At 48.1% G+C, this 13,619-nt stretch overlaps 1 protein-coding gene across 1 annotated transcript in view; it reads right to left on the minus strand.

Annotated features, from left to right (window-relative positions):
• Positions 1-13,619, minus strand: part of LOC145357234 (sphingosine-1-phosphate transporter SPNS2-like) — a 115,782-nt gene that overhangs the window by 16,722 nt on the left and 85,441 nt on the right. Inside the window, exons 9-11 of the mRNA XM_080210397.1 lie at positions 6,142-6,207; positions 5,250-5,348; positions 2,212-2,375 (exon numbers count right to left, since the gene is read on the minus strand). Of these exons, the coding sequence (XP_080066523.1) occupies positions 2,212-2,375; positions 5,250-5,348; positions 6,142-6,207 (329 nt within the window). The remainder of the gene's footprint in view (positions 1-2,211; positions 2,376-5,249; positions 5,349-6,141; positions 6,208-13,619) is intronic.

A 13,619-nucleotide genomic window follows, 5' to 3' on the forward strand; every position in this document is an offset into this window, starting at 1 on the left:
GCACATTCTCCTCGTGTCTGCGTGGGTTTCCTCCAGTTTCCTCCCACAGTCCAAAGATGTGCGGGTTAGGTTGATTGGCCATGCTAAGAAATTGCCCCTTAGTGTCCTGGGATGTGTAGGTTAGAGGGGATTAGTGGGTATAATATGTAGGGATATGGGGGTAGGGCCTGGGTGGGATTGTGGTCGGTGCAGACTCGATGGGCCGAAGGGCCTCTTTCTGCACTGTAGGGTTTCTATGGTTCTATAATCACAAATGCTTCTCCTTCATCAGGCGAATGGTGACGTGGTGATATATCTCTCCACGCTCACCTGATGAAGGAGCAGTGCTCCAAAAACTCGTGATTCCAAATAAACCTGTGGGACTTTAACCTGTTACTCACGATAGAACAATAATGGAGTCATTGATTGATCACAATGATTGACCTCCTCCTATCGCCTACAGCAGGTTGTCCAGTTGGATAAGGCATGGCCAACGCCAGCGGTGGGGAATTGTGGGAACTGCCATCACTGTTAGTTGTGGCTGAGACAATAACGTTTTCACCTCAGTCAAAAGGTTACGGTTTCAAGTCCATCGTTTTTCTCCCTGAGCTCAAATCTCTGGGACGCACAACCTCCTGACTGAGAATATTGCCGACTGAGGGGAGAGCCTCCCTGACACTGTTCAGATGTCTAACCGAGTTCCCTCCTGCGGATGGAAAAGATCCCACAGGACCATTTTGAAAAACAGCAAGCGAGATTCTGCCCTCCCTCCCCCTCACCACCAGTGTCCAGGCCAACGTTCATCCCTCAATCGATATTAGTGAAAAATGGGTTACCTGGTCATTATCGTGCTGCTGCTCGTGGGAGCTTGCTGTGTGGAAATTGGCTATAAATCGATTCAGCCCGTGATTCTTAATTCCCACTGCCTTCAAATCGGGGATGGTGAGATCCCGCATTGTCTGTCATCTGCTCCTGCCCAAAGTCAAATCGGCACCCCCACCCCCGGGTATGTGAATATTGGACAAGAGCATCTTCAAGCCCGGCTGTGATGCTCACTGCAGTCAAATAGTCTCCTTACTCTCATTGTCTAATCTCGCGTCCGAACAGTGACTGTATGAGAAATCACAGAGCACTGGATCGATTCAGGAAGAAGTCTCACAACACTAGGTTAAACAAACCCGGTGTTGTGAGACTTCTTACTGTCTTTACCCCAGTCCAACGCCGGCATCTCCACATCATCGATTCAGGAAGACAGCCCACTATCACCGCCTCGAGGGCAATTAGGGATGGGCAATAAATGCTGGCCTGGCCAGTGACATCCCATGTATGAATAATAAAAACCATGGAGTCCCTACAGTGCAGAAAGAGGCCATTCAACCCATCAAATCTGCACCTACTCTCCGAAAGAGCATCTTACCCAGGCCCACCCTATCCCTGTAACCATGCACATTTATCATGGCCAGTTTATCTAACCTACACATCTTGGGTAATTTAGCATGGCCAATCCACCTAACCCACACATCTTTGGGCTGTGGGAGGAAAGTGAAGCACCCAGAGGAAACCCACGCAGACATGGGGAGAACGTGCAAAGTTTGCACAGACACCCAAGGCCAGGGGTCCCTGGTGTTGTGAAGCTACAGTGCTAACCACTGTGCCACCATATTTCGGGAAAGGGAGAGGAGGTACAGGAAGGGGCAACAAAATAGCCAACTCATCGAGTTCATAGAGATTTAAAGCATGGAAACAGGGCCTTTGGCTCAACTTGTCCATGCTGCCCAGTACTACTAAGCTAGTCCCAATTGCCCGCATTTGGCCCATATCCCTCTATACCCATTGTACCCATGTAACTGTCTAAATGCTTTTTAAAAGACAAAATTATACCTGCCTCTACTACTGCCTCTGACAGCTCATTCCAGACATTCTGTGTGGAAAAATTGCCCATCAGGACCCTTTTGTATCTCTCCCCTCTCACCTTAAACCTAGCCCCTCTAGTTTTAGACTCCCCTACCTTTGGAAAAAGATGTTGACTATCTCCGTCATTTATGCCCTCATTATTTTATAGACGTCTATAAGATCATCCCTAAGCGTCCTACGCTCCAGGGAATAAAGTCCCAGTCTATCCAGCCTCTCCTTTACAGCAAGGGTGTAATCAGGCAAGGATGGAGTTCATTGAGAAATAGGATTAATTCTTCTGTCAGGTTACGTACGGAGAGTTAACTGGATCACACTTACTGCTGATGGGCTCTGTTCCGATCTTGCACAATGAAATGGGCTGTAGCCAGGAAGAAGGTCCCTCCCAGGACAATGATAAATGGACACAGCATGAGAGCGTAACCCAGACTGAGGAACACCCACAGGTCCAAATCCGGCTTACTCTGTCTGATCACATCCGAGATCTGCGGAAGGCAACAGAAAGCAAACTTACTGCATGGCCTCTCAAACGTGTTTAAGAGAAGTCTGGCAAGATAGAGGCGAAATCAATAAACTTTTTAATAAGACAAATGGACAGCAAAGCTACAGGCTCTGAGGCTGTTATGGGGTAAGCCTAGAAAACAGCAGCCTTTTCATATATCAATGGAACACAGGGTTGGTGTAATTACAGTAAGAAGTCTCACAACACCAGGTTAAAGTCCAGCCAGTTTATTTGATAATAATCCCACAAGCTTTCGGAAACGGTGTCCCTTCGTCAAGAGTGTGGAAGGTTCTGATCAGAGGAAGGCGCACACAGTTCACAGAATACTGATTAGAATGTGAGTCTCTGCAGCTAACCTCAAGTCTTAAAGGTACAGACAGTGTGAGTGGAGGTAGCATTAAGCATAGGTTAAAGACATGTCCCAGCAAGTGAGATGTTGCAAGTTCAGGCAAGTCACGGGGGTTACAGACAGTGCGACATGAACCCAAGATCCCGGCTGTCCTCGTGTGTGCGGAACTTGGCTATCAGTCTCTGCTCAGCGACTCTGCGCTGTTGTGTTTTGGTGTAATTACACAGACCCCACTCTCGTGGTACACTGCAACATCTGGCAGGATTTAACAGCATCAATACAGCACACATCTGGCTGCTTGTATACCCCAAACTCCTAAATCTACTGTTGGCAAGTTCCCTTAGCTGCCTGGGCCCTGAACTCTGTAATTTCTTCCTTAAACATCTCTGTCTCTCTACCTCACTTTCCTCCCCTGAGCTGCTCCTGAAAACCAACCTCTTTTGATTATCTTCTTGCCTTGTTCAGTTTCACATAAATACCATTCCTATCAAGTACATTGGGACATTCCGTATGATGTGAAAAGTTCTATATAAATGCATATTGTTGCTGCGGTTCTAGGGAACCAGACAGTTATAGAATCCCTACAGTGCAGAAGGAGACCATTCAGCCCACTGAGCCTGCAACAACAACAATCCCACCCAGGCTCTACCTCCGTATATTTGGCACTAAGGGGCAATCTAGCATGGCCAATTCCCCTAACCTGCACAACTTTGGGATGTGGGAGGAAACCAGAGCACTCGGAGGAAACCCACACAGACACGGGGGAGAACGTGCAAACTCCACACAGTCATCCAAGGCCAGAATCGAATCCGGGTCCCTGGCGCTGCGAGGCAGCCATGCTAACCACTGTGATAATCCAGATAACCCTGGGCCTCACCCCTATTATTTGGACCCCCAAGGTGACACTATGCACCATGCTGGGATTGATAAGGGATTGCACAGCAGTGTGTTATGGATAGTTCTATAGTTCCTCCCAATACTTCCCTGTCGCCCACAGTACCACCACACACAGAAAGTCACTTTAATTGAAGGGAACAGATGGTTTGTTTCCTGTGATATTATCTCAGCGAGGAATCCAATTATTCTTTATCTAAATGTTTCTTCAATCAATGGCAACAACCCATGTTGCTAATTTAACAATTACCAATAGGGAATAAGAAAGTCTATAACAAAGCAAGGTGGCTAAGTGGTAAGTGTCACTGGAGAAGAGACAGGGTAATGTTCTGGGGACCCGGTTCGAATCCCACCGTGGCAGGTTTGAATTCAATAAAAATCTGGAATGAAAAGTCTTCCGATGATTGTGAAACCATTGCTGCTGGTTGTAAAACCCCCTCTGGTTCACTCATGTCCTTTAGGGAAGGAAATCTGCCGTTCTTACGAGCTAGACGTGGCTCCAGATTCTCAGCAATGTGGCTGATACTTAAGTGCCCCTCAGTTCAACGGCAATTAGGGATGGGCAATAAATGTTGGCCCAGCCAGCAACACCCAGATCCCAAAAATTTTAAAAAACCTTGTTCGGGTGGTGGAGACAGGTTTGATTGAGGGATTCAAAAGGGAATTGGATTGCTATGTAGAAAGGATAAGGCAGGGGAGTGGGACTGGGTAGAATGCCCTTTCAATGAGCTAGTAGAGACTCGATGGGCCAAATGGCCTCCTTTGGCACCGCAAAGATTTTGAACATGGGGGCCCACATATTTAAATTTTACAACAATTTCCCCACCGTAGTTTTGTACATCACAAAATGTAGAATCACAAAATGGTTAGAGTGCAGAAGGAGGCCATTCAGCCCTTTGTGTCTGTGCTAGCCCCCTCAAAGCGTTAGCTCACCTTGTCCGACACCCCCCCCGGCCTTTCCCTGGGGTCCTGCAATTTTTTTTGTTCTCAGGTAATGATTTGATTTACCTTTGACAGACATGGTTGAACCTGCCTCCACAGCACTCTCAGGCAGAACATCCCGGATCCTGCCCTCCCACCGAGTAATAGACACTTCTCCTCGTGCCACCGTTGGCTGTTTTGCCAATCCAATTTAAGACACTGCCCTCTGATCCTGGTTATCTACTCTGCCCAGATCCCTCAATCACAAAAACAGAAAATCCTGGGAAAACTCAACGGGTCTGGCAACTTCTGAGGACAGAGAAAAGCAGAGTTAACGTCCAGAGCTGTGCGGGTTAGGACATGTTAAATTGCCTCAGTGTCGGGGGGATTAGCAGGCTAAAGATGAGGGAATAGGACCTGGGTGGGATTGCTGTTGGTGATGGGCCAAATGGCCTCCTTCTGCATTATGGGGATTTCTACGATTCAGCCGGTCTGTACATGAACCAGCCACTAGACGGGACATATCAGCGCCTCCCGGAATGCTTCTCCCGACCTTCCACTTCACCTCTACGAAACTTCCCAGGATTGGGGTAGGGAACTCGAGAGGGGGAAGCCAGGCTTCTGGCCCTCTGTGCCACCAGACTATGCACAGCCACGGGTGCTAAGTAAACGTCAAATCCAAATTGTACTTACAACGCCAATTAGATAGGGGCTGCCCGCATCTCCAAGCAAGTGAGAAGTGAAACTCTGCAAGGCCACAGCTGTGGAGCGACGGGTCGGAATAACAACATACTGGGAATGAACAGAGAGAGTTATTAGACCGAGGCATTTCCTTGAAGGTTTCTTCAAACTTACATTTATCAGAGAACAGAATCCTTACAGTGCAGAAGGCCATTCGGCCCACCAACCACAATCCCACCCAGGCCCTATTCCCATAATCCCACACATTCACCCTGCCAATCCCCTGACACTAGGGTCAATTTGAGCACGGCCAATCAACCTAACCTGCACATCTTTGGACTGTAGGAGGAAACCGGAGCACCCGGAGGAAACCCACGCAGTCACGGGGAGAATGTGCAAACCCCACACAGACAGTGACCTGAGGCTGGAATTGAACCCGGGTCCCTGGCGCTGTGAGGCAGCAGTGCTAACCACTGTGCCACCATCCCGCCCATAGCGGTACTGGTGTTATTTATATACCACATTTACCGTACCATACTATCAGGAGGAGGCCATTCAGCCCATCGGGTCTGCACCGACTCTCCAAAAGGGCAGATTCTGAAACTGTCACTGCAGGTTTTGAACTCTCCTGCGCTGGGTTATTTGTCCAGTAACCTAACTGGCAAACTATCATAGCCTCAGATAATAACTCAAGCCAAGCTCCATCTACCCTGTGCAATCTCCAGAACGCTCCACGTGAATCCACAGGATTGGGGCAGAGAGTGTGTTGCGCACACCCCACCCTGCTATCAATTCATTCACAAATAGAAATGATAAGGGCTCCCCCCCCACCAACCCCTCCGAGGGAGTGTTCGAGAAATTCATTACCTGTGCGAGGGGAGAAAGGAGTGAAACTCGCACCTACCATCAGGATATCTGCAGTGATGGCCCAGTTCAAAAACAGGAGCGTCTCCCCGATAAATATACACATCTGTGCAAAGAGAGAAAGATGCAGGTTAGAACGTAGACGCTGTATAAAAACGATGAAACTCTTTATCTTCACCTTGTCCAGAAAGCTAGCGTACGTGGCACAGCACTGCTGCCTCACACCGACCCTGGGTTCGATTCCCAGCTTGTCTGTGCAGAGTTTGCATGTTCCCCCCATGTCTGTGTGGGTTTCCTTCGGGTACTCCCAATTTTCCTCCCACACTCCAAAGATGTGTAAGTTAGGTGGATCGGCCGTGTTATATTGCCCCTTAGTGTCAGGGAGATGCGTAGGGTAAATGCACAGGGTTATGGGACTATGGGTGAGATTGTGGGCAGCGCAGACTCAATGGACTGAATGGCCTCCTTCTGCACTGCAGGGATTCTATGAAGATAACAGGGAAGGCAAATGGAGTGCTGGTTTTTAGGGGGCTGGAGTATAACAGTCAAAAAGGTGTTGCTGCAAATATACAAGGTACTAGTGAGGCCACATTATGTACAGTCAGTTGGGTTTTTAGGAAGTTTCTATTCTCCGTGGTAGGCAGTACAGAGGAGGTTTATCCTGCTTACGTGCAGATACTGCCTTATGAGGAAAGATAAACAGGATGAGTCTGTACTCCTTGGAGTTCAGAAGAATGAGAGATGATATGATATGATCATAATCACTGGGCTAGACGTAGGGTAATGCTCTGGGGGTGCGAAACACTCTTCAGCAGATGGCAAAATTTGAGTTCAATAAAAATCTGGAATGAAAAGTCTGATGATGACCATTGTTGAGTATTGTAAAAACCCATCTGGTTCATTAATGTTCTTTAGGGAAGGAAATTTGCCATCCTTACCTGGTCTGGCCTACATGTGAGTCTAGATCCATCGCATTGTGGTTGACTCTTAAATGTCCTCAGGGATGGGCAATAAATGTTGGCCCACCTTCCAGGAATGAGTAAAGAATGATCTTGATGGAACTGAATGTAATAGAAACTCCACTCCAGGAACCCAAGTCTAATTGGGAAATCCCTTACGCTACAACACCCAATATCAGTCATTACTCAGACATTAAGTCACAGGTTCAGGCAGTTGGGCAACGCTCAGACTGAGGGTAGAATCCTTTGTTCCTTTCACTTCAGGTTTTTTTTACTTATTAGTGTCACAGTAGGCTTACATTAACAATACAATGTGAAAATACCCTAGTTGTTACAGTCTGGTGCCTGTTCGGGTACACCGAGGGAGAATTTAGCATGGCCAATGCACCTAACCAGCGCGTCTTTCAGACTGTGGGAGGAAACCGGAGCACCCGGGGGAAACTCATGCAGACATGGGGCAAAGCGCGCAGACTCCACACAGACGGTGATTCAAACAAGGGCGCTGGCACTGTGAGGCAGCAGTGCTAACCACTGTGCCACCCCCAAAGCTACGATATGTTGCATTAGCTAGAATGGCACGGAAGGAGTTAAAATTAGGGAGCGTGGGGCACCTAGTCTTAAAACCTCCGAATTTCAACTGAAGGGTTTACCCGGTTCGAGAGGAAGGGTGAGTGGGTTCTCGAGGGAAGATGAGGCAGAAGGGGAAATTCGATTGCAGCCTCTTAAGATCATGAAGAGTTTCGATGGGATGAATTTGGAGGAACAGTTCCCATTAACTGACGGGAGTCCAACCCAAAGGGATATAAATAGAAAGAACCAGCACTACTGTATTGAATGGAGAAGGAATGTCTTTGTAGAGAGCGCGGTGAGAATGGGAGGAGGCTCTTGTGCAACATAAAGACTGAGGTGGACCAGTTGGGTGCTGTAGATTGTTCTGAAATTTGATCCAATGTTAGTATCCATAAGTATTTTACTTAAGTTTATGTTTATCTTGGCTACTGCTTCATTCGATGACGAAAAAGGCTCTCGGCCTCACACAATTCTCCACTGTCTGGGATCTGTCGGGCACAGCTCCCAATCTTTACATCGACGGTGGTTATTTACTATCCAAAGTCGGAGCAAATTCTTCAAAAGCTCCCCATTTCCAGCTCGGGAAAATCCAGGCTTGTCTCCTGCCACCTTCCAATGAGTCGAGGGCGGCGGAGAAGGTCAGGACACACTGCTTGATATCTCCAACTCTTGGGTTTTGAAACCAGGCCAGACAAACAAGATAAGGTTAAATCAAACTGGCCTGGTCAGTTCTCCGTGGTTAAAGGGACCAAACTCAAGTTGGATCATCAAATGAGGGAGTACAATATCAAGGGTAGGAGTCTTAGCAGTGTTGAGGAGCAGAAGGATCTCAGGGTCCGGGTCCACAGGACTCTTAAATCGGCCTCGCAGGTGGAGGATGTGGTCAAGAAGGCGTATGGTGTACTGGCCCTCATTAATCGAGGGATTGAGTTTAGGAGTCGGGAGGTAATGCTGCAACTTTATAGGACCCTTGTCAGACCCCACTTGGAGTACTGTGCGCAGTTCTGGTCGCCTCACTACAGGAAGGATGTGGAAGCTATTGAGAGGGTGCAGAGGAGATTTACAAGGATGTTGCCTGGATTGGGAGGCATGCCTTATGAGGATAGGTTGAGGGAGCTGGGACTCTTCTCCCTGGAGAGACGAAGGTTGAGAGGTGACCTGATAGAGGTTTATAAAATGTTGAGAGGAATAGATAGGGTGGATTCTCGGAGGCTATTTCCCAGGGCTGAAATGGTCGCGACGAGAGGACACAGGTTTAAGGTGCTGGGGAGCAGGTATAGAGGAGATGTCAGGGGTAAGTTTTGCACTCAGAGGGCGGTGAGAGTGGAATCAGCTGCTGTCAGTGGTGGTGGAGGCGAACTCGCTGGGGTCTTTTAGGAGACTTCTGGATGAGTACATGGGTTTCAATGGGATTGAGGGTTATAGATAGGCCCGGTAGGTAGGGATATGATCGGCGCAACTTGTGGGCCGAAGGGCCTGTTTGTGCTGTAGTGTTCTATGTTCTAAATACAATCGGCCAGGAACCTCAAAGGCAGCAGACCTGGGAAATGGAAATGTGGCTTAGCTGGAAGCAGCTAAGTGTGACTAGAAGCATTTCCAGTCACACAGTGACCGGCTGCACCCACGCCTGTTTTTGTAACGTCACTTTGGCAGGTTAATGAAAACAGCCCACATAAATCTCAGGGCGAATCATTTCATCTCAGCAAAGTTTCGAGAGCTTAATGACCCTTTGGCATTACGTGCTTTCAGGAACAAGGACGGAGAATGCAGGGAACACCGGGCAGGTCACTGGGTGGGTGGGGAGGGCAGACAGGTTGACAAGAGAGAACATGTTGGTAACTGACAACATTAGGGTTCCAAGAGCAACAGAACAAGGAAGCAGAAACACATATATGTGCGAAAGAGCTTTTCGTGTAGAACTATGGATGTTCCATGTGCTTCATAGCCAATTAAATATTCATTGGATCCCTACAGTACAGAAGGAGGCCATGTGGCCCATCAGGTCTGTACTGACCACAATCCCACCCAGGCCCTATTCCCGTAACCCCACACACTTACCCTGTACTAAGGGCGTGGAGCGCCCTGCCTGCAACAGTACTGGACTCGCCAACATTTAAATGGTCAATGGATAAACATATGGATGATATTGGAATAGTATAGGTTAGATTGGTTTCACAGGTTAGGGCAACATTGAGGGCCAAAGGGCCTGTACTGCGCTGTAATGCTCTATGTTCTATGACACTAAGGGTCAATTTAGCATGGCCAATCCACCTAACCCGCACATCTTTGGACTGTGGGAGAAAAACGGGGCACCCGGAAGAAACCCACACAGACACAGGGAGAATGTGCAAACTCCGCACAGACAGTGACCCGAGCCAGGAATTGAACCCATGCCCCTGGCACAGTGAGGCAGCGGTGCCAACCATTACGTCACTGTTAATTCTACTGCCATTCTAATACTGCAGCAGTTCATTTTTGCACAGCAGGTCCCCACAAACAGCGACGTGGCAGTGACCAGATCATTTGCGTTAGTGACTAGAGGGCACAGCCTCAAGATAAGGGGGGGCCAGTTTAGATCGGAGTTGAGGAGGAACTTCTTCACTCAAAGGGTGGTGAATCTCTGGAATTCTCTGCCCGTTGAAGTGGTGGAGGCTACCTCGCTAAATATATTTAAGACGCGGGTAGATAGATTCCTGATAGACAAGGGAATTAAGGGTTATGGGGAGAAAGCGGGAAAGTGGGACTGATCCACTTCAGATCAGCCATGATCTTATTGAATGGCGGGGCAGGCTCGAAGGGCTAGATGGCTTACTCCTGCTCCTATTTCTTATGCTGACGGTTTAAGGATAAGTAATGACCACAACAACAGGGAAACTTCTGTTTTTCTTCAACGCAGTGTATCTGTTCCGTGACACCGGGATACCTGGGAAGCGGGGAGGGGGCCTCACTTTTGTTATTGCAATGTTACCATTGGTTATGTTATATGTTATAATGCAACCAATGGTAACACGCAGTGAGGGTCAGTTGACCCAGCATAAGTAGAAAGCAGATGGGGAATGTTGGGAACTTGTATGGGCAAAGGTGTGGCCAAGAATTGGTGTAATGAAGTTTCTTTATTAAACCCTTCTCTTCGATTTACTTTCTGAAGTTAATTCTTTTATTGCTTGCTGCCAGATGAAGTCTTTACCCCTTATCTGAAAAAGGTGCCTCCAGTGTTAATATCTCGTTAATTACATCGTTACAGTTTGTTACCATCATTGTCAAGGTTTGTTAGCGTCAATTACACTGTTGAGGTTAAGAGGAACAAGTGATGGGTACTGATTGACAGGGGATTTTGATTAATTTATTTAATGATCATTTGTTTAATTCATAAATAGGGGATGCGTGGGACACTGGGTTGTGTGAGGGGAGAGGGTGAATGCTCTTTCCTAGGGTGGAAAAGTCAAGTGCTAGGGGACATAGGTTTAAGGTGCGTGGGGGGAAAAGTTTGGTGGCGATGTGCAAGGCAAGTCTTTAACAGAGAGTGGTGAATGTCTGGAACAGGGAGACGGCGAGAGCAGGTCCGAAAGCAGAATTTAAGGAGCATCGAGACAAATGCACGAAAGGGTGAGAATGGAAGGATATAGACTCCTTACGTGTATATACTTTTAACTTAGGCAAGCATCACAATCGGCGCAGGCTCGAAGGGCCGGAGAGGCTGTTCCTGCGCTGTATTGTTCTTTGTTCAATAATTTCTCAATTAAAGGGAAGCTCTGAGTCTTGGTTTCAGCTTCACCAACCACTTATCACCCAACAGTGCAGAATCGCTTCAACACTGTGCGGTGTTGCCAGCCTAAATGTGCGCACTCGAGGGATGGCCATGAATCCACAGCATTCTGAGTTGTCCTAACTAGGTTAGGGCTGTGGGTTTTAAACAAAAAGGAAAAGCTGTGGGCTGGATTCTCCGATCTCATCCAAGGCGGGGGGCCCTGCTGCTGTGGATGGAGATCTGGCTAAGCACCAAATTCTCCAATCTCGCCGGCAGCGAGGGGGCGGAGGTATGACATCGGAAAATTCCGGCTGTGGTTTGCTCGTGTAGATTCGAAGTAACACACAAGGGGTTTATTAAAAGGGAGGTTCTCTGCACAGAACAAAAAATGAAAATAAGGCAGAAAGAAGCCTCAAGACCTCCAGATCAAGTAATATAAGCTAGTCTTGAAGCAATCATGCTCCCGTTTAAATATATAGCACTGTCCCGGTGTTGGCAGAGGGAACATGTGCCCTTTCTCTACAATGACTGGTTATAAAAAGATTGTTGGGGGAAGGGGGTTTGGAGGGAAAGGAAAATTTGACTGCATGTTGGGGGGGGTGGGGGCAGGATCATTGCATCAATACAGCCAATCAGATTATGTAAGTGCCCCAAGGGAAATGTTTGACCCAGTTGTGTGTGCACACGTGACCCTGGTGCTGGAGGGGACGGTTCGACTTGTCACCAGCTGTGTCTGTGTTCATGTTTGAGATGAAATGAGAATATCTGAGTTGCCGCAGGTTACTCCCATTAAGCTGTCTTATTTCAGGATGAAATTTCTTCTTGCGTGTCTGGATTGCTTCTCAGGTGTCTAACAGTGCAGGCAATATTCCATGTCCCTATCTCCAGGCTGGGAATGGAGGGGTTATTTCCATTGAGTCCAGAAGCCAACTTATCTTGAGGTGGCTCTTATTTACAATTCCATTATGATTGTTTAAAAGAGAGGTAGATTTACAATGACAAAGCTCTAAGTAGAAACCAAACCCAAAATGAAATCTTTAGGCCGTTATACTCAGTCTAGAAATAATTTGCAGAGCTCACAGAATCTCGACAGGGCAGGAGAGACCGTTTGACTCATCAAGTCTGCATTGATTCTCCAACAGAATATCTCGCCCAAGCCACATCCTCTGCTCTATTCCCATCACCCTCTGCATCATCAAGCCTCTTAACCCACGTATTTTTGGACCGTGGGAGGAAACCGGAGCACCCGGAGGAAACCCACGCAGACACGGGGAGAATGTGCAAACTCCACACAGACAGTGACCCGAGCCGGGAATCGGACTCGGGTCCCTGGTACTGTGAGGCAGCAGCGCTAACCACTGTGCTACCGTGACTGCAAGATTTAAACAGGGGCTTTTTAACATTTTAACATTCCCCCACACCTCCATCACCCCAAACGCCTCCCCTCCCCGGGGACGTTCCAATGCACTGACTCCATGGGAATTGCCCAGAGAGTTTGAATTTCCAGTGGGAAAGTTCCTTACTTCCCACGACCCTCCAAAAAAAAGTTTCTGGATCTGAGTTAGAGTCTGGGACTTCTGTCTGTTCCAACTTATTTAACTGGATTTAACTGGGTGGCACAGTAGTTGGCACTACTGCTTCACAGCTCCAGGGTCCTGGGTTCGATTCCCGGCTCGGGTCACTGTCTGTGTCGAGTTTGCACATTCTCCTCATGTCTGCGTGGGTTTCCTCCGGGTGCTCCGGTTTCCTCCCACAGTCCAAAGATGTGCGGGTTAGGTTGATTGGCCGTGCTAAGAAATTGCCCCTTAGTGTCCAGGGATATGTAGGTTAGAGGGATTAGTGGGTATAATATGTAGGGATATGGGGGTAGGGCCTGGGTGGGATTGTGTTTGGTGCAGACTCGATGGGCCGAAGGGCCTCTTTCGGCACTGTAGGGTTCTATGATTCTAGGATTGTTATGCAGGAAGTGTTAAACAGGTTAAAACCAGTCGACTAAAACAACAGATCCCTTCCACTCCTCCACTGACACCCCCTCTCCACCATTAGCACCCACTCCGACTAATCTCCTAGCCAACCTCAGCGGCCCTCGACATATCCCTGACCCCCGTCCCGACCACCTTACTCACTTGCCTCCTTACACGCCTGGCACCCTACCCCGTTACCCACTTACCCTAGTCTCTCACCCACCTACACTTTCACCCACTCACTCAGGCGTCCACACACTAACACGGCTCGGTTTCT

The sequence above is a fragment of the Carcharhinus amblyrhynchos genome, chromosome 23 (assembly GCF_965287045.1).
Source record: "Carcharhinus amblyrhynchos chromosome 23, sCarAmb.v2.hapA, whole genome shotgun sequence".
Classification (NCBI taxonomy): domain Eukaryota; kingdom Metazoa; phylum Chordata; class Chondrichthyes; order Carcharhiniformes; family Carcharhinidae; genus Carcharhinus; species Carcharhinus amblyrhynchos.